This window comes from Eumetopias jubatus, unplaced genomic scaffold (genome assembly GCF_037043125.1).
Source record: "Eumetopias jubatus isolate StellerSeaLion01/CBP00866 unplaced genomic scaffold, mEumJub1_p1.0 scaffold_13, whole genome shotgun sequence".
Lineage (NCBI taxonomy): Eukaryota > Metazoa > Chordata > Mammalia > Carnivora > Otariidae > Eumetopias > Eumetopias jubatus.
Genome location: NW_028274819.1, coordinates 27,344,026 through 27,369,103, shown reverse-complemented (window position 1 = coordinate 27,369,103; position 25,078 = coordinate 27,344,026). Strand labels below are relative to the sequence as shown.

General features: G+C 45.9%; 1 protein-coding gene across 1 annotated transcript in view; it reads left to right on the top strand.

The window, feature by feature from the left end:
- The window catches only part of KIAA1549L (KIAA1549 like), a 258,248-nt gene that overhangs the window by 157,511 nt on the left and 75,659 nt on the right, over positions 1 to 25,078 (top strand). Inside the window, exons 7-11 of the mRNA XM_088017490.1 lie at positions 1,327 to 1,489; positions 3,469 to 3,528; positions 9,478 to 9,629; positions 14,784 to 14,955; positions 23,943 to 24,106. Of these exons, the coding sequence (XP_087873616.1) occupies positions 1,327 to 1,489; positions 3,469 to 3,528; positions 9,478 to 9,629; positions 14,784 to 14,955; positions 23,943 to 24,106 (711 nt within the window). The remainder of the gene's footprint in view (positions 1 to 1,326; positions 1,490 to 3,468; positions 3,529 to 9,477; positions 9,630 to 14,783; positions 14,956 to 23,942; positions 24,107 to 25,078) is intronic.

Here is a 25,078-nt window from a genome sequence, read left to right as displayed (position 1 = left end):
TGAAGAAGCTATTCTTGACAATCTTCTTAAAAATAACATTTCAAAGGAAAGTTGCAGGGATATTTATGTCTGAACACGTAAAGGTCTGGGAAAAACAGGATTTCAGTCAGCTCCCTATAGGAAGAGAGGGCACACTCAGATGAAGGTAATTTGGAGAAAGTCTAATAAAAGGGGCCCTTTCCAGCAGTGTGGGCAGGCTCTAGGGAAACCACAGGGCGAGTACAGTACCCGAGGCTGTAAGTCTTGGGGCCTGATAGGGCCAGGGGACAGAGCAGTTATGGGAAGCCAGAGGTCGCTCCCACACACACACCAATTCTCGGACCTCCCTCTCCTCCCACTCTCCCACATCCTCCCAAGATCCTTTTAGCTGAAGCTGGAGGGAAAGGAGCCTGGTGAGGTGGTCAAGGGGCTGCCTCTGGGGGTGCGGAACCAAATGAGCGTGGGTGGGTGGCAGGTGAATCTGGAAGGGGGAGGTGCAGACGCCAGGACAGAGGCCCACACTGTCTCACCCAATCGAATGACTTCCTACTGCATCTGTTTTTCAAATCTCATCCGTGGGCTATTTTTGTCTATATATTGACCCAGAAAACCGCATTTTCCAGTGACTAAGAAACTGACTTCGACAAAATTTGAGAAGAACACCACACCATCTCATAGTAATATTTACATATTCTGTATTGAATTTAATAGGTCACAGGAAATGTAATCACTCTCTGAAGAGGCTATTTTATATTTCTGAATTCCTTTTGGAATCAGGTTTAATCACTCTGTCTGTTCCCTAAGTGTGGTGATCAGCTGGGTAGGAACTAAAAGATTCCCCCAGAATTTAACTCAGGCTTTCTCTGAGCAGTTGAGCCCTCATAGATGTAACATTTCTATGCTCTGTTTTGTATTTTCAGAACCATAAAAGTAACCGGAGGCTATTTAGCCCCTGGAAAAGAAACACACACCTGTTAGAAACCTGAAGCCAGACTGCCTGGGTTCGAATCCTGGCTACATCACTTATTATCTGTGTGATCATGGGCAAGTCTCTTGATCATTTTGGGCCTCAGTTTCCTCCTCTGTAAAATGGAGTCCTAACTGGATACACCTCACAGGGCTGTGGTGAGGATTGAATGAGACCATGCGCCCTGAGCACGATAACCGGCACGCAGTGAACAATCCATAAATGACGAGTGTTGTTATTCTTGTCTTTTCCTTGCTCTTTTTCACCTCCCTTTCATTTCTCCCCTCAACTTCTGCTTAAACTTCTCCCACGGCCTCCATGAAACAGACCCTCATCTTATGTGGCATGTCTCCCTCCCCTTTCCTCCTGTGTCGATTCAGATTGTGAGCACATCCAATGCCTCCCAGACAGTCACCTTGGTGTACGTGGTGGGCAATCGGAGTTCCTTCCTCAACGGCACGGTCGCCAGCAGCCTCCTCCGCCAGCTCTCGGCTGAGCTGGTTGGGTTCTACCTCACCTACCCGCCGCTCACTATTGCCGAACGTGAGTATGTCCACGCCCCATGGGGGCGCTGCCTCTGCCCCACTACCCCCGGGGGGTCCTTTCTCCATTTAACAAACACTTATTGTGCTGTGCACATACCACTCTTTTATCATAAAATAACTGGAATTGGTGATAAACCGGGATTGAATTGATGACAAGTTTATTGCACATTGGAAGTAAGCACTCGCTAGGTGCCTTTACCCTTCATGTATCTTACGTCACTGAATCCTCACAAAGCACCCTATAAGGTAGTACAAAGTGAGCCCCACTTCGCAAAGGAGAACCCTGAAGTTCCAAGAGGTTCACAAGATGCTCACTCGCACATAACTAATGAGACATGGAACCTGGGGTTTGAAACCAAGCAGTCTGCCTTTGAACTTACAGTAACTGCCCCGTAGGGCGTCTGTCCTTGTGGCAAGCTGGGCTGTGATGGTTTCCCCTACTTCTGCCATCAGCAGATGTTGCCCGGCCTTCGGTCCTTGCCCTGGCTGTAGACATCATAATGCAACTCATTTGCAAGCAGCATCGTGGCTTCACTGGATGAAGTCCCCATAGTCAGTCTCGTAGCCTGCCTCCCTCTGATGCTTCAGTTACATAATCCTCATTACCATGCAGGAGGCATAGACTCGGAAGACAATGCAGCCTACATTTTGTACCCAAACGCTTACTTGGTAGCCAAAGGAAGTCAAGATTTGTGTTGTTAAATTTAATTGTTAATACATTTCTCGGGGCGCCTGGGTGGCTCAGTCGTTAAGCGTCTGCCTTCGGCTCAGGTCATGATCCCAGGGTCCTGGGATCAAGCCCCAGCATCGGGCTCCCTACTCGGCGGAAAGCCGGCTTCTCCCTCTCCCACTTCCCCTGCTTGTGTTCCCTCTCTCGCTGTGTCTCTCTTTGTGTCAAAAAATAAATAAAATCTTAAAACAAAAATAATTTCTCAAGGTCACTGGTCAAGGTTTTTGTTTTTGTTTTAAAACACATATTAGCACGATTGCTTCTATTTCCTTCTGTGGTTACATGTGATACTGTAAATAAATAAAATGATATGTGTGTGGATGTACCTAGCACACAGTAGCTACTAAGAAATTTTTTTTGAATGTTTAATGGCAGGCTTTTGTGAATTGCCATGTAGTAAGGAAAGATGACTCTGGATTTTATGGAAAAGATGATCTCATGAAAGATGGCATTCATTATATCACATGACAGCATGTGAAGAATTTATTTTCTTTCCTCTTGATATTCTTTTTTTTTTAAAGATTTTACTTATTTATTTGACAGAGAGTTAGAGAGACAGTACAAGTAGGCAGAGTGGCAGGCAGAGGGAGAGGGAGAAGCAGGCGGAGCCGGATGTGGGGCTCGATCCCACGACCCCAGGATCATGACCTGAGCCGAAGGCAGCCGCTTAACCCAGTGAGCCACCCAGGCATCCCTCCTCTTGATAGTCTAATAATTACAACTAAGATTTATTGAGCACTTACTATATGCCAGGCACTGCACTAAACCGTTTCCATGAATTAACCCTTATGGTCACTATACCTGCAAACATATGGGACTGTTTGTCACAAACATTTGGCTAATAATACACTTAGTCCTTGAAAAATCCATTCAAGAGATGATCATTCCTAAAAATATTAGTGATGGTTGGGTAATTTTCACAAAGAAAGCTGGAGGTAAGACATGTTCTAGCTGTGAGTCTTGAGGATGAAGACGTTCCATTTAAGAAGCTTTTGATGGAAAAAAATAGAAAGAGCAGAAATTCACAAACCCTAGAAAATGCTTCGTCTGAAAGTTAGCCCTTTCCTGAGTATTTTACTTTTCAGAACAGCTAGATAGTTTTGGCCTGTAGGTCCTGGAGTTCTCCGAGAATGTTAAAGCCAAATTTAGATGTTTGATATTTTGTCACCTATGTGTCCCTTTTCCTTAATAATATTTGCATATAAAACCTGTGAAAGTTAATTTGGTGTGTTTCTTATTTGTTTTAGCGCTGGAATATCCCAACCTTGATATATCAGAAACAACCAGAGACTATTGGGTAATTACAGGTAATCTCTTATTTTACTCCTTTCCCCCTATCAGGTTGGTTTGTTCTTTTAAAACTGCGTGTCAAAAGAAGACCCAAAAACTAAATAATATTTATAATTATAATAATTAAAACTGCATGCCATTCAGTGATAAGATCAGCATATTTTCCTTGGTCCTGTCTTATAAGTCAGAGAGTTACTTCCATAGGACCAGAAGTGGGTAAAGTAAGCTAAGAAAAGATATCACTGAAGGTGAATCTTAGATAACCATTCAAAACAGCAACCTGTAAAGTCCACTGGCCAACCGTAGACCAATCAAGAAGGTATGGCGGTAACCTGTGGACGTCCATGGGAATGGTTGTTTATTTAAAGTGGTAAGCCTTTCCGCATTGCCCTACAAAACCCCAGTGAAAGGCAGAAGAATGCTGGGCATGCACTTTTCTCTCTCCCCTGGCACACGCCCCACACCTACAGTAATCCTGGTGGAGCCCAGGCGTGTCCTGACAGTGAGGGTGGATGGAAGTAGAAGGGTGTTTGGGTGACATTTTCTTTTTTTCCTTGACATTTCCCAGCTGAGCTTTATGAAACAGCAAAAGAAAGTTCTTGTTTGTGTTTTTCCAAAGCCAGACAGTTGCTCTGGAAATCTTACAGAAACAAGGGTTGTGAGCAAAGAGAGAAGACAGATGTTTGTGGGAGAAGTGACCAGCCCAGCTGTCTGTGGAGGGGGGCAGGGGAGGGTATTAGCTTGGTGGGGCTGCCATAACAAAGTACCACAGACTTTTGGGGCTTCAGGAGCAGGAGTTTATTTTCTCATAATTCTAGAGGCTGGAAGTCTGACATCAGAGTGTCAGCAAGGTTGATTTCTTGAGACCTCTCTCCTTGGCTTGTAGATGTTCATCTTTCCTTTACGTCTTCCCTCTGTGTGTGTGTGTGTGTGTCCCCTAACCTCCTCTTCTTATAAGGACACCCAGCATGTTGGATTAGGGCCCACCCGTTATGACCTTATTTTGCCCTAATCACCTCTTTTAGGGCTTCATCTCCAAATACAGTCCCCTTCTGAGGTACAGGGTGGGGGGGTTAGGACTTGAACATATGAATTTTGGGAGGACACAATTCATCCCATAACAAAGAGGGAGGAAGAGCCTACAAGTCCTGGAGGATATGTCTGGGCAAGCCTGACTTCATCCCTGCCCCATCCCCTCTCTCACATGCTGTCCCGAACAAGCAGTAGCTAGGCTAGGCTGCTGCCTAGAGTCCTAACAAAGGAGCACACACCCCCTGCTCAAGGACGCCTGCTCAAAACCTCTGAAATGGCAGAAAATCACATTTCGTTCTCCCCCACAGAGCCATGATTATGCAGATTATTTTACCTGCTAAGAAGGCAAACTAAAGAAATTTTAAAAGGAAAAAGGGGCCCCTGGGTGGCTTGGACGGTTAAGCATCCAGCTCTTGGTTTCGGCTCAGGTCATGATCTCAGGGTTGTGAGATCAAGTCCCGCATCGAGTTCTGGGCTGGGATGGAGTCTGCTTGAGATTCTCTCTCTCCTTCTGCCTCTGCTTCTCACCCCACCAACCGCCCTGGTGCTCTCTCTCTTAAAAAACAAAACAAAAAACAAAAAAAAAACGCAGAGTTTATGCCCAAGAGGGAGATGCATTTTTGAACCAGCAGGTTATGTAACACTTCCAGAATCACGTTTCCTCTACCAGGGATGCTGCTTTTTAACCTGCAGATGTCTCTCCTATTAAGTGTAAGGTTTACATTAAATGGTAACACATCTGCCCTTAAACACAGGCTGTCCTTGACAACCTCCCCGTGTACCTGGGTCTTGCCCTGACTCTGTTTTAGTGGCATAACCTTCACAAAATCATGCTGAGACATCACCCACTGCCCACCCACTGATGGACCCTCATTTGCTTATGTTGTTGCTGTTACTGCTGCTGGTAATCAGAGTAAACAGTGGCCTCTGTCACTGGGTTTGGGGCTAGTTGCATCAGTGCCAGTGGAAGGGGCGAGAACCAGTCTCAGCATGACTCTCTTTCCTTCCCTTTGGCTCGAGACCCACTTTCTACACTCATGTGCAGCCACCACCAGCCTTTGGCCATCATTTACAGAAGGTAGGAGATTGGGACCTGAGATGAAGATAGCTTTGTTCATCTGGCTCAGAGGCACAGCTCCTTGAAACCCCTCTACCCTTCACTCCCAAATATCCGACATGTGCACTCTGTCTTCTGCTCATTGCCAACCGCTCAGCGGATAGGGAGCAACTTTCCTTTCTGTTGTTGGTATTATGAAACCCTGACATATTTCCACCTGCTTTCCCACTAAACTTACATTAAATTTGTTTTGAGGCGCCTGGGTGGCTCAGTCAGGTAAGCATCCGACTCTTGGTTTTGGCTCAGGTCATGATCTCAGGGTCATAAGATCAAACCCTGCATCCGGCTCCATGCTTAGCATGGAGTCTGGTTGGGATTCTCTGCCTCTCCCTCTGCCCTTCCCCCGCTCATGCACACACACGCTCTCTCTCTCTCAAACAAATAAATAAAATCTTTTAAAAAATATGTTTTTGCACTCTATACACTTCTCTCCTCCCTGAGCGTGCGTGCCTCACTGGTGGAAAAACAGTGGCTTAGTTAGGGGGCTTCGTGCAGCCCCCTCTGCTGTCCATGGATCTCGTGGTCAGGGTTGTATAGATGGGGCAGGATAGAGACTCACAGACTCAATATTGCTGCCTCCAGAGGTCAGAGTTCATCTTAGGTTTATCCACTTGTCTTTATTGCATCACCAGCATCAGAATATCCCAGACCCAGCAGTCTCAGGATTTCTTCTGGTCTCAGCCCAGCTGCTGCTAACCTAGTGTGTCCTTGAACGGCTCACTCAGGCCCTCTGGGTGTCATTCTGTCACCTGTGGAAGGAGAAGATAGTTGCTGAGAAGATAGGCTCTGAAGGTATGGGATTCAACCACACATGAAACAATTCAGCTCCAATACAGGAAGCTGAACCAGGCCGAGCTGATTGTTGGAATTTTAGAGTCCAGTGTAGTTGTAAATAAAGAAGGACTAAGAGACCAGTGATGTAACAGCCACTGAATCTTCTGTAGAGCTCCTGTGAACACAGCGGGGGACTTGCCCGCCTCCTGTAAGCGAGTCAGTGGTGGCTAAGTGTGGGTGGCCAGGGCCCTGGCTGAAGGGCTACTGTCCTCCTGAGCACATGGGCCAGCGTCCAAGCTCCCCTCCTGTTTCTGGGCTGCTCTGAGAGTTGCATGCCCCTTTCTAGTCCCTTCTAGGTGGGCAGAGAGGGCTGGGAGCCTGGGGCCCGCTGCACTTCTCAGGGGAAAGGAAATGAGCCAGCATCCTGGAACACAGTTATTTCTTCCTCTGGGAAAAATGTGTCTAACCAGGAAGGGGCACATTTGAGCAACAACATCAGCTGGCATTTACGGGCACCCTCTCAGGTGCCTGGTAGCACTCTGCTCAAAGCATTTTTTTTTTATAAAAGTATCTGTTCTCCACCATGACACAGTCAGGAGTAGATTATAATCCCTGTATTTTCAGATGACGAACCAGGGTCCAGAGGAACTAAGTGACTTGCCCAAGTGTACTCAGTAAGGGGGAGCCAGGATGTGAAGCCAGACGCCTGGCTCCAACCCCCAGTTCTTCTCCAGCTGCCTCGGGGGTGGGGGGGTGCACATTGTCTTTGCAGACAGAGCAGTGAGGCATGTGGGAACTGTCCAGCTGTAGGTTCCGTGTAGCCCTGTGGGAGGGTCCACGGCCTCTTGCACCTCCCTAAAGGCTGTGGTTTGGTTTTGTTTTTGTTTTCCCTCATTTTAAAAAATTGGGGTAAAATACATATAGCATGCAATTTACTATTCTAACCATGTATAAGTGTACAATTCAGTGGTATTAAGTACATTCACAGTGCTGTGTAGCCATCACCACTCCCTATTTCTGGAACTTTTTCATCACCTGGGGGCTTTGACTGTCCCTTTCTTTGATGTTGGCCCTTGAGTCATCGCTGGGATCCCCTTAGAGTAACCCATGATGGTGTGCTTTGACTGTCCTGTGTCCCCACTCTGACTCTTGTCTGGTAGTCAGGAGAGGCCAACTTAGAAGTCATCTTTCAGGGGTGCTAGGTGGCTCAGTTGGTGAAGCGTCTGACTCTTGATCTCAGCTCAGGTCTTCCATCTCAGGGTTGTGAGTTCAAGCCCTGCACTGGGCTCCATACTGGGCGTGGCTCGAGCCGATTTTAAAAAGAAAAAAAAAAGAAGTAATCTTTCAGCAGTGGTTGTGTAATTTTACTAGAGGCGCATGTTTGAAGCAGCAAGAACGTGGCTCTCCTCTCTGGAGCCAAGAGGTAGGCTGGCCCTTCCTCAGCCTGACAGCTGTGTCAAGGGGGACTCTGAGGGGCCTCTCCAGGACCTGCCACGGAGGGAACAGTGCCGACCTGTCTTATCTCCGTTTGCAGGAATTCTGCTGACAGATGAGCTGGGGGTTCCTCACAAGGGCCCTAGAAAGAGAGCCGCTTTATGCCCTCCATGGGGATTATTTGGCAATTGTGGCTTCAAAGAAGTAATTTCGGAGACTCAACTGTGGGTTTTATTTTTCTCTTGATCGGTTTCAGCGTCATCCTCTGCATCACGCAACTCATTCTGTTCAGAACGTGCTCACAGTAACAACACGTGCTTTCTATTCGGGCTATTTCCATATGCCTGTAGATGGGTGGTACTAATGGCCCTTGGCTGGACTGTGGTAGAACAAATTCTGTGGAATGATAAATCTTGTATTACATCCCCAGCCCATTGTAAGTTTTTGTCTCCTTAAAAAAAATGAGAATTTTTTTTAGCCTTTTTGACTTCAGGGCTGACTGTTTGGAGGCAGTGTTTGTGTGTTTGGGGTGATGTGTATTTCCCAAGGGACTTGGAGGAAGGACTGGGCTTTGGGTTTTTGATGGCAAAAGGAAGTCGCTCCTGTAGTAAGTGAGCTTTTCGGTCCTAGGATGGTCCTGGTGTTCATGGCGGTCTCCTCCATGCATGCACTAGCCATTGCCTGGAGGTCCATCATCGATGCCTTACCTACCCAGATCGCCCAGGGTATAAAAAGAAACCCAGCCGTGGAGGAAGGCTGGAAAGAGGAGTTTCATTTACCTTCTATGCACCAGACATTGTGCTAAGTTGCTTTGTACGTCTTGTCTCATTTCAACCTTACAGCCCATGAGGAATAGACTTTCCTACTCCCTTTCTATAGACAAGGCCTCATACTCAGAAAGGGCCCGTGGTTTGCCTGAAGTCCCACAACTGGCAAGTGCCCGCCCACTCTTTCTATTACACTGTCCTGCTCTCAAGTAGGGGAGTACCTGAGAGGCTGTGGGCCACTGTAGGGGTGTGTCCTCAAGGGACCCCATAGAGGGGGGAGAGATGAGGACACTGAACAGGATGGCTTGTCTTGGTGTGAGGAGCTGAGCTGCAGGATGGGGCTCTGATGCCCTAGCAAAGCTGCTGAGAAGGGAAAATGCGGTAAGGGTAGCCCTGAGGCAGGCCTTCCGAGTGGGAACCAGTGAAGCTTCCAATTAGTCATCCCTGCAGCCATGCTGTATTCCCATATGGTCTCTAAGAACACAGAACATCTTAAATAAGGTTTGGATTAAATACAGCAGCATTAGGCATATCACAGCTTGTGGAGGAGGGAACCCAGGTTTTGGAGTTCCATAAGCATGGGCTCGAACCCTCATTGTGCCGGTTACTAGCTGCATGACTTTTGACAAGTCACATAACCTTTCGGCATCTATAACATGAGGACAGTGATTCCTAACTCCTGGGGCTGTTGTGAGGGTGAAATGAGGTAAGGATGGCCAAGGCCTAACATGAGATAGGGCCCATGGCCGTTCGTGGCCAGTGCAGGGCCGGGGGTGGTTGTGGTTTCTGAGTCAGCGGGGAGTCTGTCCTCTGAGCAGCCCCTCTGCCTTCTGCCTCCACAGTGCTCCAGGGCGTGGACAATTCGCTGGTGGGCCTGCACAACCAGAGCTTCGCCCGGGTCATGGAGCAGCGCTTGGCCCAGCTCTTCATGATGTCCCAACAACAAGGCCGGCGGTTTAAACGGGCCACCACCCTGGGAAGCTACACTGTGCAGGTGGGTATGTGCCAAGCCACTGGGGTCTTCTGATAAATGTGTGGGAGCGTCCTGAGACTAAGTAAACCATGCTGTGTGAGGAGCATTCCATCAACACGGCTCGTAGGTTTGGGGGGCTCATGGTCATGACCATCAGAATCATGGAGGAGGGTGAGAGTGAGCTACCCCCCCCCCGTCTCCCTCCTAGACTCTAAGGTTTCAGAACAAATTCTGTACACAGGCACGTACTTATTAAACAGAGGTTATTAGTAAGCAAGCACAGACTGACTACTCCCCAACCTGTTCTGGAGACTGGAGGGAGTCCTAGAGCTCGGGGCCTTCGGGCCTGTCGCCACCACTCCTGTGCTTGGCAGCCGCACCAGTCAATTTTCCAGGGTCAGGATTCTGTGATCCTTAATTAGCCAGTTTCAACAAAAAGAGCCCCCCACATTCATAACGGACAGGGGACAGCACAGGAACTGAGGTGAGGGAGCTGTAGCAGACTCTACTGCCCAAACCCCCTTCCCATTTCTGTCAAACGCACCTTTATCGAAGGGCAGCTCTTGAGATGCCAGAACCCCCTTGGTCCATACCGCGGCTGGCCGCAAGTGCGTGCGAGTTCATGAGCGGTGGGGGGTGTGCCTACAACAGCCCTCTTGCTTCCTGGCTAGGGGAATTCCGAAAACGTATGTGTTCAGTAATTGCCAGAGCTTTCCCATGGAGTTAAGCTTTAGCTGCCCGCTGTGGTAACTAGATTAATAATGTACCTCTCGCTAGTTCCCTCCCACCCCCCTGGGTCACCTCCTGTCAGTCAGTTCCTTGTGCCTCCCAGCTAAGCTACAAGCACTCAACTCAGAGTCTGCTTCAGAGGGAACCCAACAGACACCTTGGCCATCCCAAGGTAGAGGCACCACGCTTCTTTAGATTCTTTATTACGTTCAAGCCAGAGTGGGAGCATCTCTAGCACATTCTAGCGAGTCCACATATCTTGAATACCACTAATTTTGCTGAGAACGGATGGCTAATGTTTGTTATGCTAATTAGCAAAGCTCTGTGGAGCAAGGTGTCAAAGTACAGAAGCAGGGCTGGTGGCTGCCTCCAGAGTGTGGGCTTCCTAATTGGAATCTAGCAGACTGCCCCTGGGGTGTGAACTCGTGATTGGCAATTGCCGCATGGAGGGTGTAACTTAACCCAAACACATATGCTTGATATCCCAGTGTCTAAGAGGAAACGTTTTAAAGGAAATTACAGGCATTACTCTAATCTGTCTGCAGATTGTGCCCCCAGGCAATTTTGAAAGTACAAACAACCCGTTTTCTGGAACCCACTTCCCTTCCTGAGTCAAGCATCATGCCCCTGGGGGAGACTCGAGGTCCTCCATTCACAGTTGGTGAATAGGGCCCCTTGTCCTATTAGATGTTGCTCTCCATCTGAGTCTTTGTGGTCTGTGACAGCCTGGGACCAGGTAAAGGCACAGTTAAGTTCTCATGCTGGGTTATGATTTACTGTTTGTGGGGTCCATGTGAGCCCTATAAGTCACGCTTCTCCAAATAACAGGAAACCATTGAGACTCAGACAGTGAAATGGGATTTGCCTAGCTGACGGGGGAGAAAGAACGACCCTATAATCCTGGTGTTATTTGTAAACCTAAGAAACCTAACACATTTTACATATTGAAAAGAGCCCAGCAAGGTAGTCTTTCCTCATTTCTTCTGAGTACTCGATGTGCTTGGCTCCATAGCTGCCTGGAAAGTCTGAGTGAAGTAAGTAGGGATTTATTTCTGCAAATCCCTACTTTATAGAGTCTGCAGATCACTTTCTCACATCACCCTTGGAGAAATCTTGGGAAGAAGAATTCGCTACGAAATTGAAATTGAATGAAGTTATTAAATATTTGAATGCCCATTCACCTTCTACCTGGTTGTACTAACAGTGTCCTTACCTCCTCTCCCAGAAGGGACAGGAATGACATGCCTGAATTTCCCAAATAAAACTCACTCTACATAGCTTACATCTTCCTTCCATGCAGAGGGCTTTTTGCTGGGCTCAGATAATTTTAAAAGATGAGCCACTTTCATGAATATGGAAATGTATATGTCTAGAATGTAAAGATATTTCTCTAGTGAACATATCTGAAAAATTGAGTCTGAAGAAGAAATATATAGGACCAGTAAAAAATTTTTTTAAAGATTTTATGTATTTATTTGACAGAGAGAGACACAGCGAGAGAGGGAACACAAGCAGGGGGAGTGGGAGAGGGAGAAGCAGGCTTCCCGCGGAGCAGGGAGCCCGATGCGGGACTTGATCCCAGGACCCTGGGATCATGACCTGAGCCGAAGGCAGACGCTTAACAACTGAGCCACCCAGGCGCCCCACCAGTAAACATTTTTTAAATGTTTAACTCCATTTGCCATCAAAGTAATGCAAATTTTAACCACCACAAGTTACCATTTTCACCTACCAAAGATTTATAATGGTACTATCCAGGGTTGGTGAGGATGCAGTGAAATGGGCACTTTCAAACCCAGTAAATGGGTATGACCTCTGTGGAGAATAAGTGAGCAATTTAGACAAGAACCTCCTAGACAGTCACAAACTTACTCCTGGAAATTCATTTTGAGGAGATAGAGGTGAACACAAAGACGAGAGAACAGAGCAGTGTTTCTCAGAGAGTGTCCAAAAAAATGGTCCTATAAGGTGCCCTGGGCCAAATGGGCTCTATGGCCACATCAGTTTGGGCAAGGCTTCATCCTGTAGCCCCTTCTTGAAGATTCCGGAGGCCCTATTGGCATATCAAAGACTCTCAAAAGACCTGCAGTAAAGAAATTCCTTAATTTTGTTCAGCGTACTGGTTCATAAATTTAAGTGCCAATAAGAACCTTATATTTAGTAATACCTATATTTCTCCAATAATTTATTATGAACATTTTTAAACTCACACAAAAGTGAAAAAATTATATAGCAAACACCAATAAACTCCCTATCTAGTTTCGATAACATGTTCATTTCCATACCATAGATCAGTTTGGACTATTCTAGAACCTCATATACACAAGTATATTCTCTTTTGCATAAAGCTTTTTTGACTCAATGTAGTGTTTTTAGGTTCATCATCATGTTGTGTTATTCAGGAGTGTATTCCTTTTTATTGCTCAGTAATATCCCCTTATATTGAATATACTACAGTTTGTTTACCCATTTTTCTGTTGAGAGACCCCCAGACTTTTTCCAGTTTTCAGCTACTATAAACAAAGCTGCTATGCATAATCTTCTACAAGTCTTTCTACGGCCATATATTTTCATTTCTCTTGAGTGTGTAGGAGTCGAATTGCTGGTTCCTAGGGTTGGTGTATGTTAGCTCTGTGAGAAACCGCTAGACCTTTTTCCAAAGTTTACCATTTTACACTCCCTCCAACCAGATGTAGAGTTCCAGTTACTCCTCATGCTCATCAACACTTGGTGTTGTCAGCCCTTATTTCAATCATTCTGCTGGGTGATAGTGGTGTCTTGCGGTTTTGCTTTTAATTTCCCCATTGAGCATTTTGTATATGCTTGTTGACTATTCAGATACCTTCCTTTGTGAAGACATACACAGACATACACAGGAGTATAAAGTCAGGTAGGCTTCAAAGAACACTAATAAAAGGAAGCCACAACCCAAAGCATAAGAACATTCCCCTTACCTTACCCCAGAAGCCTTTTATGTGTCTTCTCTGATTATACATACTCCCTTCCTATCTATCAGAGCTGAGTGTGCTTCTGAATTTTGTTTTAAGTCGTACCTGTATTTTCTGTGTAGATTTTACCATCCACATGTGTTTCCCTAAACAGTACATCATTTGGTTTTGCCTGCGTTTGAATTTTATATTCTGTGATTTGTTCCTTTTGCTCATTATCAGGCTTTTGTATTCACCCATATTGATACAAATAGCCTCAGTATTTATACTACTCTATATTCCGTTGTGTGACTATTACCATAACTTATTAATCCATTCTACTGTCAGTGACTTTTGAATTTTCAGGGTTTTTTTTTTTTTTGCTGTTGTGACCAGTATTGCTATAAACATTTCTGTAATATCTTTTAATATCCTGTGAAGCTCATAATCTGTAATATATACTTTGGAAAATACTATACTATACTATAATGTTTATCAGTTGTTAATTATAGGAGTGAAAACTTGATAGCAAACTAACCGTTCAAAAATGAAGTGTTAGTTGAGTTTATGAGGCATGCATATAGAACATTATGTAGATATAAAAATTTATGTTTTATGTATTTATAATGATGATCAATTAGCTACAATACTGAAAAATGAGTAACAATTTAAGTGTTTGACAAAAAGTGATTTGCTAAGTAAGTTTATGAGGTGTGCATTGGAATGCTGTGTAGAAGTTAACATTTATGTTTTTGTTACATTTAAGGTCACCTAAGGATGCAAGTAAAAATAGCAATGTGTGATTCTATATAGAGAATATGATAAATAATTTTGTAAAATAATAAATAAAAGGTTTGTGTGGAAAAAAACAAAGAATAGAGGCAAATGCTCCAAAATAATGTAGTTAGCTTGCGGTGGAGGGATTACAAATTGCTTTTATTTTATTTCATTTCTTGATGCTTTTCTGTGTTTTCAAATTTTCTGTAGTGAATATGTATCACTTGTACAGGAGGAAAAAGCAACAAAGGTTATTTTAGAAAAAGAACTTTGAGTCTCCAAGTCCTGCTCTTATCAGAGATCTTTTGAATTACGGACATATAAGTTCATTTTTTTTCCTCTTTGGCAATTGCAGGAGTTTGAAATTAGAGATCTTGTTTGAGAATAACCTAACATGCCCTGAATTAATGTGCAGGCCTATTTCCAAATGAGGCCAGGGTTCTCTGGAGGCTGGAAGTCATCACCATTTTAGCATTTTCTTCTCCGGTCTCAAGCTGTTCTTTCCAGATGTTCCTATTTTCAAATCCTTTTTCTCCTCCCTGTCTCCCCCGTCCAGCAATAGCAGGGCTTCTTGAGATGCTGGTGATAGGGAGGTACACAAAGGTTGATGTCTAAAATATACGTTGTGGGTCCTATTAGCCACAGAAGGCTTCAGCAATTGGGAGAGAGCCTGCGGATCGCCCAGGTGATTGCAGGGTTGGTGCAAGATGCCCCGTAAACATGGCCTCTCTTTTTCTGAAAGATGGTAAAGATGCAGCGCGTGCCAGGACCCAAGGACCCAGCGGAGCTGACTTACTACACCCTGTACAACGGGAAGCCTTTGCTGGGGACTGCAGCTGCCAAGATCCTGAGCACCATTGACTCCCAAAGGATGGCCTTGACCCTGCATCATGTTGTCCTTCTGCAAGCTGACCGTAAGGGGATAGTCTTTCCATTCATTATTTTTTTTAACGCCATTAAATGTTTCCTGCAAATTAAAGTGATGCCCCAAACTCACGTTAATGGACCTGGAGCTAAACATATTTGTGTTCTAGAAGTTTCTTAAACCAGTCAACTATTTCCTGTGTTGTTTAAAGCCATAGGTTTTGGGTAAGGGATATGTTTTGGATATTAGGATGATGATAATGATATTGCTTTGCTTCAAATCCTACCCACGCTTTCTCCTAGAAAAATCACCATGGCTGAGATTATATTGTCTGCAGGGGAATTAAAGATAATTTGATTCACTAAGCATTTATGGAGTCCTGCATGAACTGTGCTCCATGCTAGCGGACATACAGAAGTGGGCAAGACCTGGTCACTGTCTTTAAGGAGCAGAGAAGGAGTTAATGCAGATATAAAGGAGCAGAATGCGGGGAAGTGCAGTGAGGAGGCTGAGTGATCCAGGGCTCAGGGGAGGGACAGTCTGCTCTGAAGGGCCACCCAGAAAGAATGGACAGAGAAAGGGTATGAAAAACAATGGTTGCCTTCTCTGTGGCAGGTACTAAGCTTGCTGCCTTACATAGCTTTTCTCACTTTCTCCTCTCCCTGGGGCAACTTTCTTCAGCTCCAAATTCCAGATGTGGAAACGTAGGCTCAGGAAAGTTAACTAACTTTAGAGAGAACTGGTACTTGGGTCGCCAGGATATGAATCTGGATCTATCTGACCTCAAACATGTGTTTTCCACTGTGTTACATGCTAAGATTTCAGCAGGAGGAGAGGAAGGGTGTGTATTCCAGAAAGAGGGAGCAACATGAGCAAAGGAAGGGAGGTGAGACGTGCCAGACGTGCTTGAAAAACAAGGGATCCAAGCGGCCTGGAGAGCAGAAACACGAGGAAGAGCTGATGAGCTCAGAGAGGTGTATTGCTTGCGAGACTGGGGCTTTGGACGACAGGAGAAGGCGATCGTGCATGATATGATGGGCTGTGGGGAGCTATTGAGGATTTCTGTGCAGGGGAGTAGCGTCATTAGAACCACCCAGTATTTAGGGAGCTTCACCTGTCAGCAGTGCCCAGGATGAGAGGAGCAGGACTAGTGAGGAGGCTCTGTGGTGACCCAGGTGTTGGGGACCCAAACGACACTTAGAAAGAAAGCAAGGTGGGGGTCGGTGACAAAGGTGAGAGACCACATGGTAGACATTTTAGATTTGGCAGCCTGCTGAGCATCCGGGCATGGAAGGTCATCATTCCCTACCCTATTGATTTCCTAGCTGGTGTCCACACTCCTAAAGAACCTGACTCTTAGCTCATGGTTTTCCTCTCGTGCTCATCTCCTGCCTTCATCCGGGGTGAGTCTGGCTTCCATGTTGATGCAGATTCACTTCTTGGCCTGCACATTCTCACAGACACACTGTGCCTAGAAATGATGGCCAGCCTGTGCAATCTCGGCTTTGAAATGACGTTTTTAACCCAGAGTCTCTTCTTCTGTGCCTCTGTCCTTCCCTCCCTGTGGGCTCCATGCCCATGTCTGGTCAGGTCAGCTACTTGCTTCATCAGTTTTGCTGCACCCTTTTTATGTGAGTTCCCCAGGGTTCCATCCTCAGCTCTTTCTCCCTCTCCAGCTAGAGAATGAATGGTAGAGGACAGGAGTGAAAACCATGACAGGTGCCCAGGAGAGAGGCAAAGGTGTTAGAGGTAGAGACCAGAGAAGTGGATGGATTCGGGATCTTTGGCGGGGACAGAACTCAGGGGCAAGATAATGGATTCTGTGTGTGGTGGGAGGAGGTAAGGGTCAGAGGAATCAAGCATGACTCCCAGGTGTTTGCTTGAGTGCTGCTTCTGGTATCATTTGTTGAGAGACGGGAGAGAAAGAGGTTTATTGGAGTCGGAGTGAGAGTGGGGAGATGGAATTGAGAGTTTGGTTTGGCCACGTTAGGGCTGAGATGTCTGTCAGATAGCCACGAAGAGCTCAGGAGCTAGAACCCCGGAGTCATCAACACAGGTGACAAATAGAGCTAAGGGAGCAGGTGAGATGAGCCAGATTAGCCATGAGCATAGCTGGAGAATCCACAGGAAGGAAGAGCTGGAGCCAGCAAAGGACACTGCAAAGGAGCAGCCAGGGAGATGGGAGGAAGCCCAGGAAGAGAGGAGGGTCCAGAAATAAGCAAAGAAAGGAATGTCCTGGAAGGAAGTGAGCTACGGTGTCAACTTCTATTCTTGAGAGGCAGCCTACTATAAGGACAGAAGGGAACTGGACTTGGTAAAATTGGCAATGGTTGGTGACCTTGGCAGGAGTGGTTTCCCGGCAGAGGTGGTGGAGATGCTTGGCCAGCGGGGATTGAGGAGAGACGGTGGTGGGGATGTAGGGACAGCAAAGGGGACAAGATTGGGTGCACTTGCTGGAGAGGAACATGGGAGGTCGTGGGGTATGGTTGACCATTGATGTGTTACTGTAGTGGAGAGGGAGAAGTAGGTGAAGAAGAGACACAAGATCTGTCTTGGGGTGAAGTCTTTAAGTGGACAAGGCGACACAGGTGAAAGCAGTCAGACTCCGTGAGGGAGTCTGTGCGCTGGGAGGGAAAGCAAAGTCCGGGGCTGTGGGTGCCAGTCAGGGGGTCCCTTTGGTCATGGACGCCCGAGGACGTTTTCTGTGATTGTTTCTGCTCTCTTGGGACAGAATGAGGTGAGGTTGGCAGCTGAGGCTGTGGTTGTGTCTGGGGAATTTGAGCAAGGGTGCGACAGTACACACTGAGACTCTGCAAACTGATGAGAGAAATACCGTAAGATTGGCAGGGCTTCCATCCTCCTCAGGCTTCGCTGCTCTGTCCAAACCATTTCTTCTACTCTCTCAAAATCCCAGAGCCTCTGAAGCTGCCTCCCCCTCACTGCAGTCACCTCTGGATCCCCAGATGTCCCCCATAATTCACGGAAGATGTAAACCCATTTCATTGTTTCCATCGCTTCTCCTGTCCCCAGCCCGTCCTCGATGCTGACCGATCAGTCAGTCCCGGGACCTCCTCACTTCCAGGCCTTGTGGTACTTTGGGAAGGGGCAGGAAAGGGGAGCTGGCTTTATTAAGAGCAAGAAGTGAATGGAGTATCAGGAGGAGAGGTTGAGGCTGTGGGGACTTTGCCGATGGTGGTTGATGGGGAACAGTGGAAAGTTGGAGAGCATGGGCAGGAGAGAGAGATTGAATCAGATTAGGACACGCATGGAGCGTTTTGGAAATGAGAGTCTGGGGATCATCAGAGGCTTGACTATACCTGTCTGCAAAGCTGCTGTTCCCCCCGCCCCCCCCGCCACGGCTCTTCGTTGTTGCTTTCACGGTAATAACTCACACGTGTGTTTCCTTCTCTCCATTTCATCGTTGCCTCTTCTTGGACTTTGTGGGTCCTTCCCAAATGACTCAACCTCAGTCGTTCCGCCATTCATGTACTGTCCATACTGTAACTAGAGTCATCATAATACACGATTCTGATCTCACATCTACTCCATTCAAAAAATATTTGGTGGCTCTCCATTGTCCACAGAATAAAATTTGAACTTCTTAAGTGGGCCTTCCAAGCCCTTCACTGCAGATACTTAACAGAAGTTGAGGTCCTTTCACGACCTGGTGCCATAGTCCCTGTTCCAGCCGTCCAGCCTCTTTTTCTCTCCTTCCTGCCTTGTGCTTCAGCCACACAGGGGACCCCGACCTTGTCTCCCTTAGTTCTAGATGCTTCCACTGCCCTTACCACATGTGGCAGATGAGTTGTTTTCACTCTCTGTCCCTCCTGAGCTCTCTGAAAGCGCATACGACATCTCATTTGTCTTTGACCATCGAGGGGATGCTGTTGGGACATCAAGGATATGTTATGGAATATTGAGTGGGTGCTTTTGGGACTTCAAGGGGGTGTTGTTGGAATATGGGGGGTGCTATTGGGATATTGAGGTCCAAGTTTAGGAAAGCTGTGGGAATTCAAGCCTAGATCTCAGGAGAGAGGTTAAAGTTAACACTATATGTTTTGAGAATGTTGTAGATATGGGTTAGAAATAAATTCCCAGAGAAAATTTGAGGGTCTGGGATGGTGTAGAGCTGGAGCACAGACCCTGGGAAATGCCTCCATACTCAGGATCTGATGAGGAGGAAGCTAAGACCAATGAAGAAGAGGAGGAGCGGAGATGTTTTAAATCTCATTTGCTCTTAATAGTTTTGAAATCAGCCAGCAATGTGAACCTGAGATCAACACCTTCAATGGAGAATCGTGGTGTTGAACGAACACCTTGTCCCTCTGAAGGGAGTGTTAACGTTCTGTGCGTTCTAGTGTCTTCTGAATCACTAGGGCCAGGGTGCAGTGCCCTACGATGGAGCATGCAATACCCCCTCGCCCCCCATCACCTCTGAGTAATGGGCAGCAGCGACTGCTACAGAATCGGCCATGTTTCTGATGGAGGTTTTCACCTGCTCCATCTGCAGGATCTGGAGTGAGGCGCCCTTCACAGCAGTGATCCAGCTGCTGGAGCAGGGAAAATTCTCCCCCTACTGAGGCTGACCAGAGCGGGGATTGGTTTACCTTACCTGGTCGTCAGACATTGTTGCAAAAAATGTCACTTTAAGAAAGCGATAGACTGATCCTTTGGCGAAGGGGGTTTGTGTTCATTCAGTCTTTCGACAAATATTTTTGAGAACCTGTTATGTGCCTGGCACTCTCCTGGCACTGGAAATATAGCAGTGAATGAGCAGACAAAACCCCTGCCCTCCAGAGCTTCTATTTCTGAATGGGCAGATCAAATAACCAAAATAAGTAAGTAAAATGTTAGATGCTCGTAAGTGCCATGGAGAAAAATGAAGCAGGGAAGGCCAGGGGGGTGTCAAAGAGATAAAGGTCCTGATTTTAAATAGTTGAGGGGTTAAGAAGAAGATTTGTGAGCAACCAGCTGAGGCTACCAAGAGACAAGGCAGAGGGGGAGGTTTGAGACCCAGCGAGGATGTCACTGATGGACGAGAGGGGCAGCCATGAGGTCAGGGTGCAGGTGAGGGACCACAGTTACTACAGCCACAACGGCCATACCCCGAGTGGAATGAGAGCCACGGGAGTGTTTGGGCAGGAGAGTGACATGAGCTGACTGCTCACCAGTGGCTGGGCTCTGGACCATACCCTCCCCTGCACACACACACACACACACACACACACACACACCTCCATTCCAACTTAGAACTGACAAACTGTATTTCAGAGAGATTACTTTGCATAAAACCACCGAACCTCCCTGGGGCTCAGTTTCCTCATCTGCAAATTGAGGATAAGAATAGCACCTGAGCAAAAAAACCTATCACAGTGCCTCATGCACAGCGGAAGCTCAGAACATGTTGCTGCCCTTTGTTACCCTTTTTCTACCCAAGTTCTTGCAAATGAAATAGCTGTTCTTGCCTCTTCACTTCTGTATATGACTTTGCAGTTTTAGATCACTGTGCCAATGAACGCATTGGGTTTGAATGATTTCAGCTGACCTAGCTTTACTATCTCTTTGACCATTAAATGAATTTACTAATGTACATAAGATAAATGTATTCTCTTTCCATTTAAATAGAGGTGAAAGGATTTTACATACTGCACCGAGAAGGAACATAGATACCAAAATGATGAAGCCAAGTAGAAGAAGGACACGTGTAAATATTAACCCTTGCTAATGAAATATATATTTAGGGTATCATGTTCTGATACACTATATATTTTTCTTCACCAGGATAGAATAGCATAGCCAAAAGAGGCATATGGTTATTTTCCATGGAAACCCTAAGCTTTAAAAAATGTTAATGGCATCAAACTCACTTGTAAATACCAAATTACTAAAAGCAGTAGCAATTAAATATTTGATGTCAACAGAAGCACATTATCTACTGAGCTGTTTTCAGAAGTTAATAATGTGATTAATCACCGATTGATAAAAACTATGGAAAAGAAGTTTTTTTATACTAAAGAACTCCAGATCCAAGTGCTGCCGGATGAGAGGCAGATCTTGGCTAATGAGGTACCAACTGAAGTCAGAAAGGGTGGTTGAAGTCAGAGAGAAAGACCAACTGACTCATCATGTGTCACTTACCAGTGGGGTCTCTGAAGTATTCCAGAGTCTTGTGCTCAGCTTTGTGGGTCTCAGAGCCCTCAGAGTTCAGCAGGATCAGGAGGACCAACTTATGCTAAGCAGACTTATAAAAGACTGGTATATAAACCAGATTGGTAGTATATTAATTTAAAATATAGACTAGAACTGCCAAAGAGATGGGACTTCTCCTTTAAGTGGCCCTTATTTTTTGCCATATGAAAACCTATATGGGGAGCCAAATTGCAACAGGGCTAATGGAGTTTCATTTATATATTCGTTCAACTTTTAATTGAGCACCTACTATGTGCAAGGCCCTGTTCCAGGCCCTGGGAGTGTAGCAGTGAACAAGAGAAAAAAAAAAACCTCCCTGCTCTCTTGGAGTGTACATTTTAGTGGAGAGTCAAGAGATAGATGAGGAGTAAATACAAATGTATCGTGTCAGACAGCAATGCGTACTTTAGAGCCTTACCATTCCATGTGTGGCCTGGGGGCCTGTTGCACAGACCCCACCTGGGAGCTTGTTAGAAAGGCAGAATCTCAAGCCTCACCCCAATTCACAGAATCAGAATTGTACATTTGAACAAGATTCCCAGGCGATTGGCATGCACCAGTTTGAGAGGCACTGTTTAAAGGAAAAATTAAGTAGGATGAGGGGGATGGAGAATTCCAGGGGCAGGGATTGCTATTTGACACTTGTTTAGAGCCCTGAAAGAAGTGAGGGAGGGAGCCATGGATGTCTAGGTGAAGAGCACTCTAGGTGGAAGAATAAGCTGGTGCAAAGGTCCTGAGACAGGAGCATGTCCAGCACATTTGAGGAACAGTAGGAGGTTGGTAGGCTGGAACAGAGTGAGTTAAGGGAAGAGCAGTGGGCTGTAAGGCCAGAGAAGTAACCAGGGTGTCTTTTAGAAATTATGAGGACTCTGGCCCTTACTCTGAGGGGAGGGGGAGCCTCTGGAAAGTTTTGAGTAGAGTGTGTCATCAGAGTTTCTAAAGGATCACTCTGCTGCTCTGTTGCAATAGACTATAGAGGACAAGGGACAAAGTAGGAGGCCATTGCAGTAATTCAATGAGAGATGTTGGTAGCTTGGACCACAGTGGGAGCAGCAATAGAAAGACGTGAACAGATTGTGGATTCATTTAGAAGTTGGAGATGACGAGGTTTGTCAATGAATAGGATGATGGGTGAGAATAAAAGGGAAGGGTCAACATTGATGGCAAAGGTATTGACTGGAGCAACTGAAAGGAAGGAATTGCAGTTTGTTGGGTTGAAGACTTATCACAAGAAGAATGGGTTTGGGGGAGAAATTGAGAGTTGGGTTCTAGACATAATAAATTTGAGATATCTCTTAAGTATCCAATTGGAGATTGAGTTAGCAGTTGGATATAGGAATCCAGAGTTCAGGGTAGTGGTCCTGGTTAGAGATCTACCCCCGAACATCGTCAGCATAGATGGTATTTAAAGCCATGGTTCTCTGAGATCATCTAGGTTGTAGGAGAGCAGAAAACTTGGGTGGGATTAGGGGACAGTATCACCAAGCTGAAACAGCCAGTTGTGGCCATCTTGTTCGCGAGGATAGACCTACCCTAGCTGGATTCCCCACATCTGCCAGTTGGGGCCCATTCCTATGACATGGACAAGTTCTTGCCTGCCCTTTGGCTCTCTTTTCTAGATTACCTGTGGACCCACTCCCTTCCAATAACTCTTTCTTTTTCTAGACGATTGTTTTGGTTACTGTTACGTTTACTCCAGTTCTAAGAACATATTGGTCTTTTTGATTGGACGAAAGTATCTTCCAAGCTTCCCCGCCAATGATCATGGGGGAGACTCATCCATCTCACGCCAAGGACTTTTTCTTTTTCTTACATATTCCTAGCCTGCTTTACAAAAATTTGAAAGAACCGTACAGTGAACACCCGTGTTCCCACCACCTAGATTCCACAATTAGCATTTTACTATTCTTTCATTATCACATATTTATCTATCTGTCCCTTTGTCCAGCCATTCATCCATCTTATTTTTTATTGATGCATTTCAGAGTAAGTTGCAAACATCAGCAGACTTCAACCCTAAACACTTGAGCATGCATATCATTGCCTAGAATTCAATACTTGTTTCTGATGTTCAGGTAAAATTTACCTAGAGTAAAATGTACAGATCTTAAGTATACCATTTGATGAGTTTTGACAGATGTATACACCTGTGTGACCCTAACCCCTATCCTGATAGAGAGCATGACCATCACCCTGTTGTCCTTTGCAGGTTAATTAATTCCAACCCCACCTCCAAAGAAGCAGCTCCTGTGCTAATAACACATTCTTCCTACTGACAATAGCTTTGGTTACTCTTTACTCTGGCTTTGAGAGCAACCTGATCCTTATGATCAGACCAAGGCATTTCCAAGCTGCCCCAACCAACCCTTGGTGGGCATAGATCATCTACTCAGCTATGTTTATTTATCGTTCACTCAGAGGTGACTTCACTACAGTTTTAGAGACATCTCTCTGTGGCCTTTGCCTCCTGCCTGCAGTCCAACTATGACCCTCAGATGTCTTCTCTCTTCTCTTTGGATTCATGGACATCACCTGTAGGGAAAATGGATACAATCCATCTTCCTCTTTCTCTTAATAATAATGAAGGCTCAATATTTATTGAGCACCTACTAGGGACCACACCAAAGCTCCACATGTACCTCATCTCTCTGATGCTTCACAAAGTGATAGCCCCATTTTACAGATGAGAAAGCAGAGACTCAGAGATCTTGAGTAACTTGCCCAAGGCAAGGGCCTTTCTGATCCCAAACCCTGTTCACCATCTCATGACTTGGGACCTGGGGTGTGGGGGCTACTTTCCCCCTCCCAGTGTCCCTTGTCACGTGCTTCCCTCTGCTTTTCCCACAGCCGTGGTGAAGAATCCACCCAACAACCTGTGGATCATTGCCGCGGTGCTGGCGCCCATCGCTGTGGTCACGGTCATCATCATCATCATCACTGCCGTGCTCTGCCGGAAGAACAAGAACGACTTCAAGCCAGACACCATGATGAACCTGCCTCAGAGAGCAAAGGTGTGTGAGGTAGTGAGGAAGGGCTCTGCCTGCCTTTTCTCTCTTGGCTTTTGAGGCCATTGCAAATGCCTTCAGAAACATTCTAGCAAGCCCTCATTTTGAAGGAGACCCTTTATTTATTTGAATCTTTAAAAAATTATAGTAAATTATAGATAACGTAAAATTTACCATCTTAACCACTTTCAAGCATATAATTCTATTCACATTGTTGTACTCCCTTTATGTTTATAATCAGGATATGATAGCAAATGCTTATCTAATGCTCTCTCTTTGCCATAGTGCTTCTGATGGCTTTACATATAGCAACTCAGTCCTCCCAGCAATGCTTTAAGGAAGGGCCATGATTTTGCAGGTGAGGAAACTGAGGCACAGAAAATTAGGAGCTAGATAGACCTGAAAGCGGCCTTGGAGGTCGTCTAATCTGACATCCTCCTTTTACAGAGAGGCAACTTAAGATTGCACAGTAAGTAGCAGAACTGATGGTAGAACCAGGTCTTTGGGCTCCTAATGCAGGGCTCTTTGGGGCACATTAGACTCTCAAAATGTTCCTTTTTCCATTGGCTGGAGAGGCTTATCGCCAAAGGCTGCCATGATGGGCGAGCTGCAGAGCCTTGGCCCAGCCGTCATCAAACACACCAGTTCAATGGCTCCAGTGAAGCCTGGCTGGGAGCCCACCCACTCTGCCCAGCCTCCTCACTGCTGGTGCCTGGGAGGGGAGTGGACTCAGGAAATTCCAAAGGCTACTTTTCCAGTCACATAGCTCCCTTTGTGATACTCCCCAAGGGAAATATAATAATCTCTAATACCTGATGTTTAAATAATGCCTTACTATTTGCTGGATTCTTCTGGGTCTGTCACCTCGTTGGCTCATCACAGCAGCCCTATAAGGTAGGTCATAATCAGGGCAGGTTTTATTATTTTCACATTATTGTTGAGAAACCCAAAGGAAAGAGAGCGTCTGTGGGGATTTGT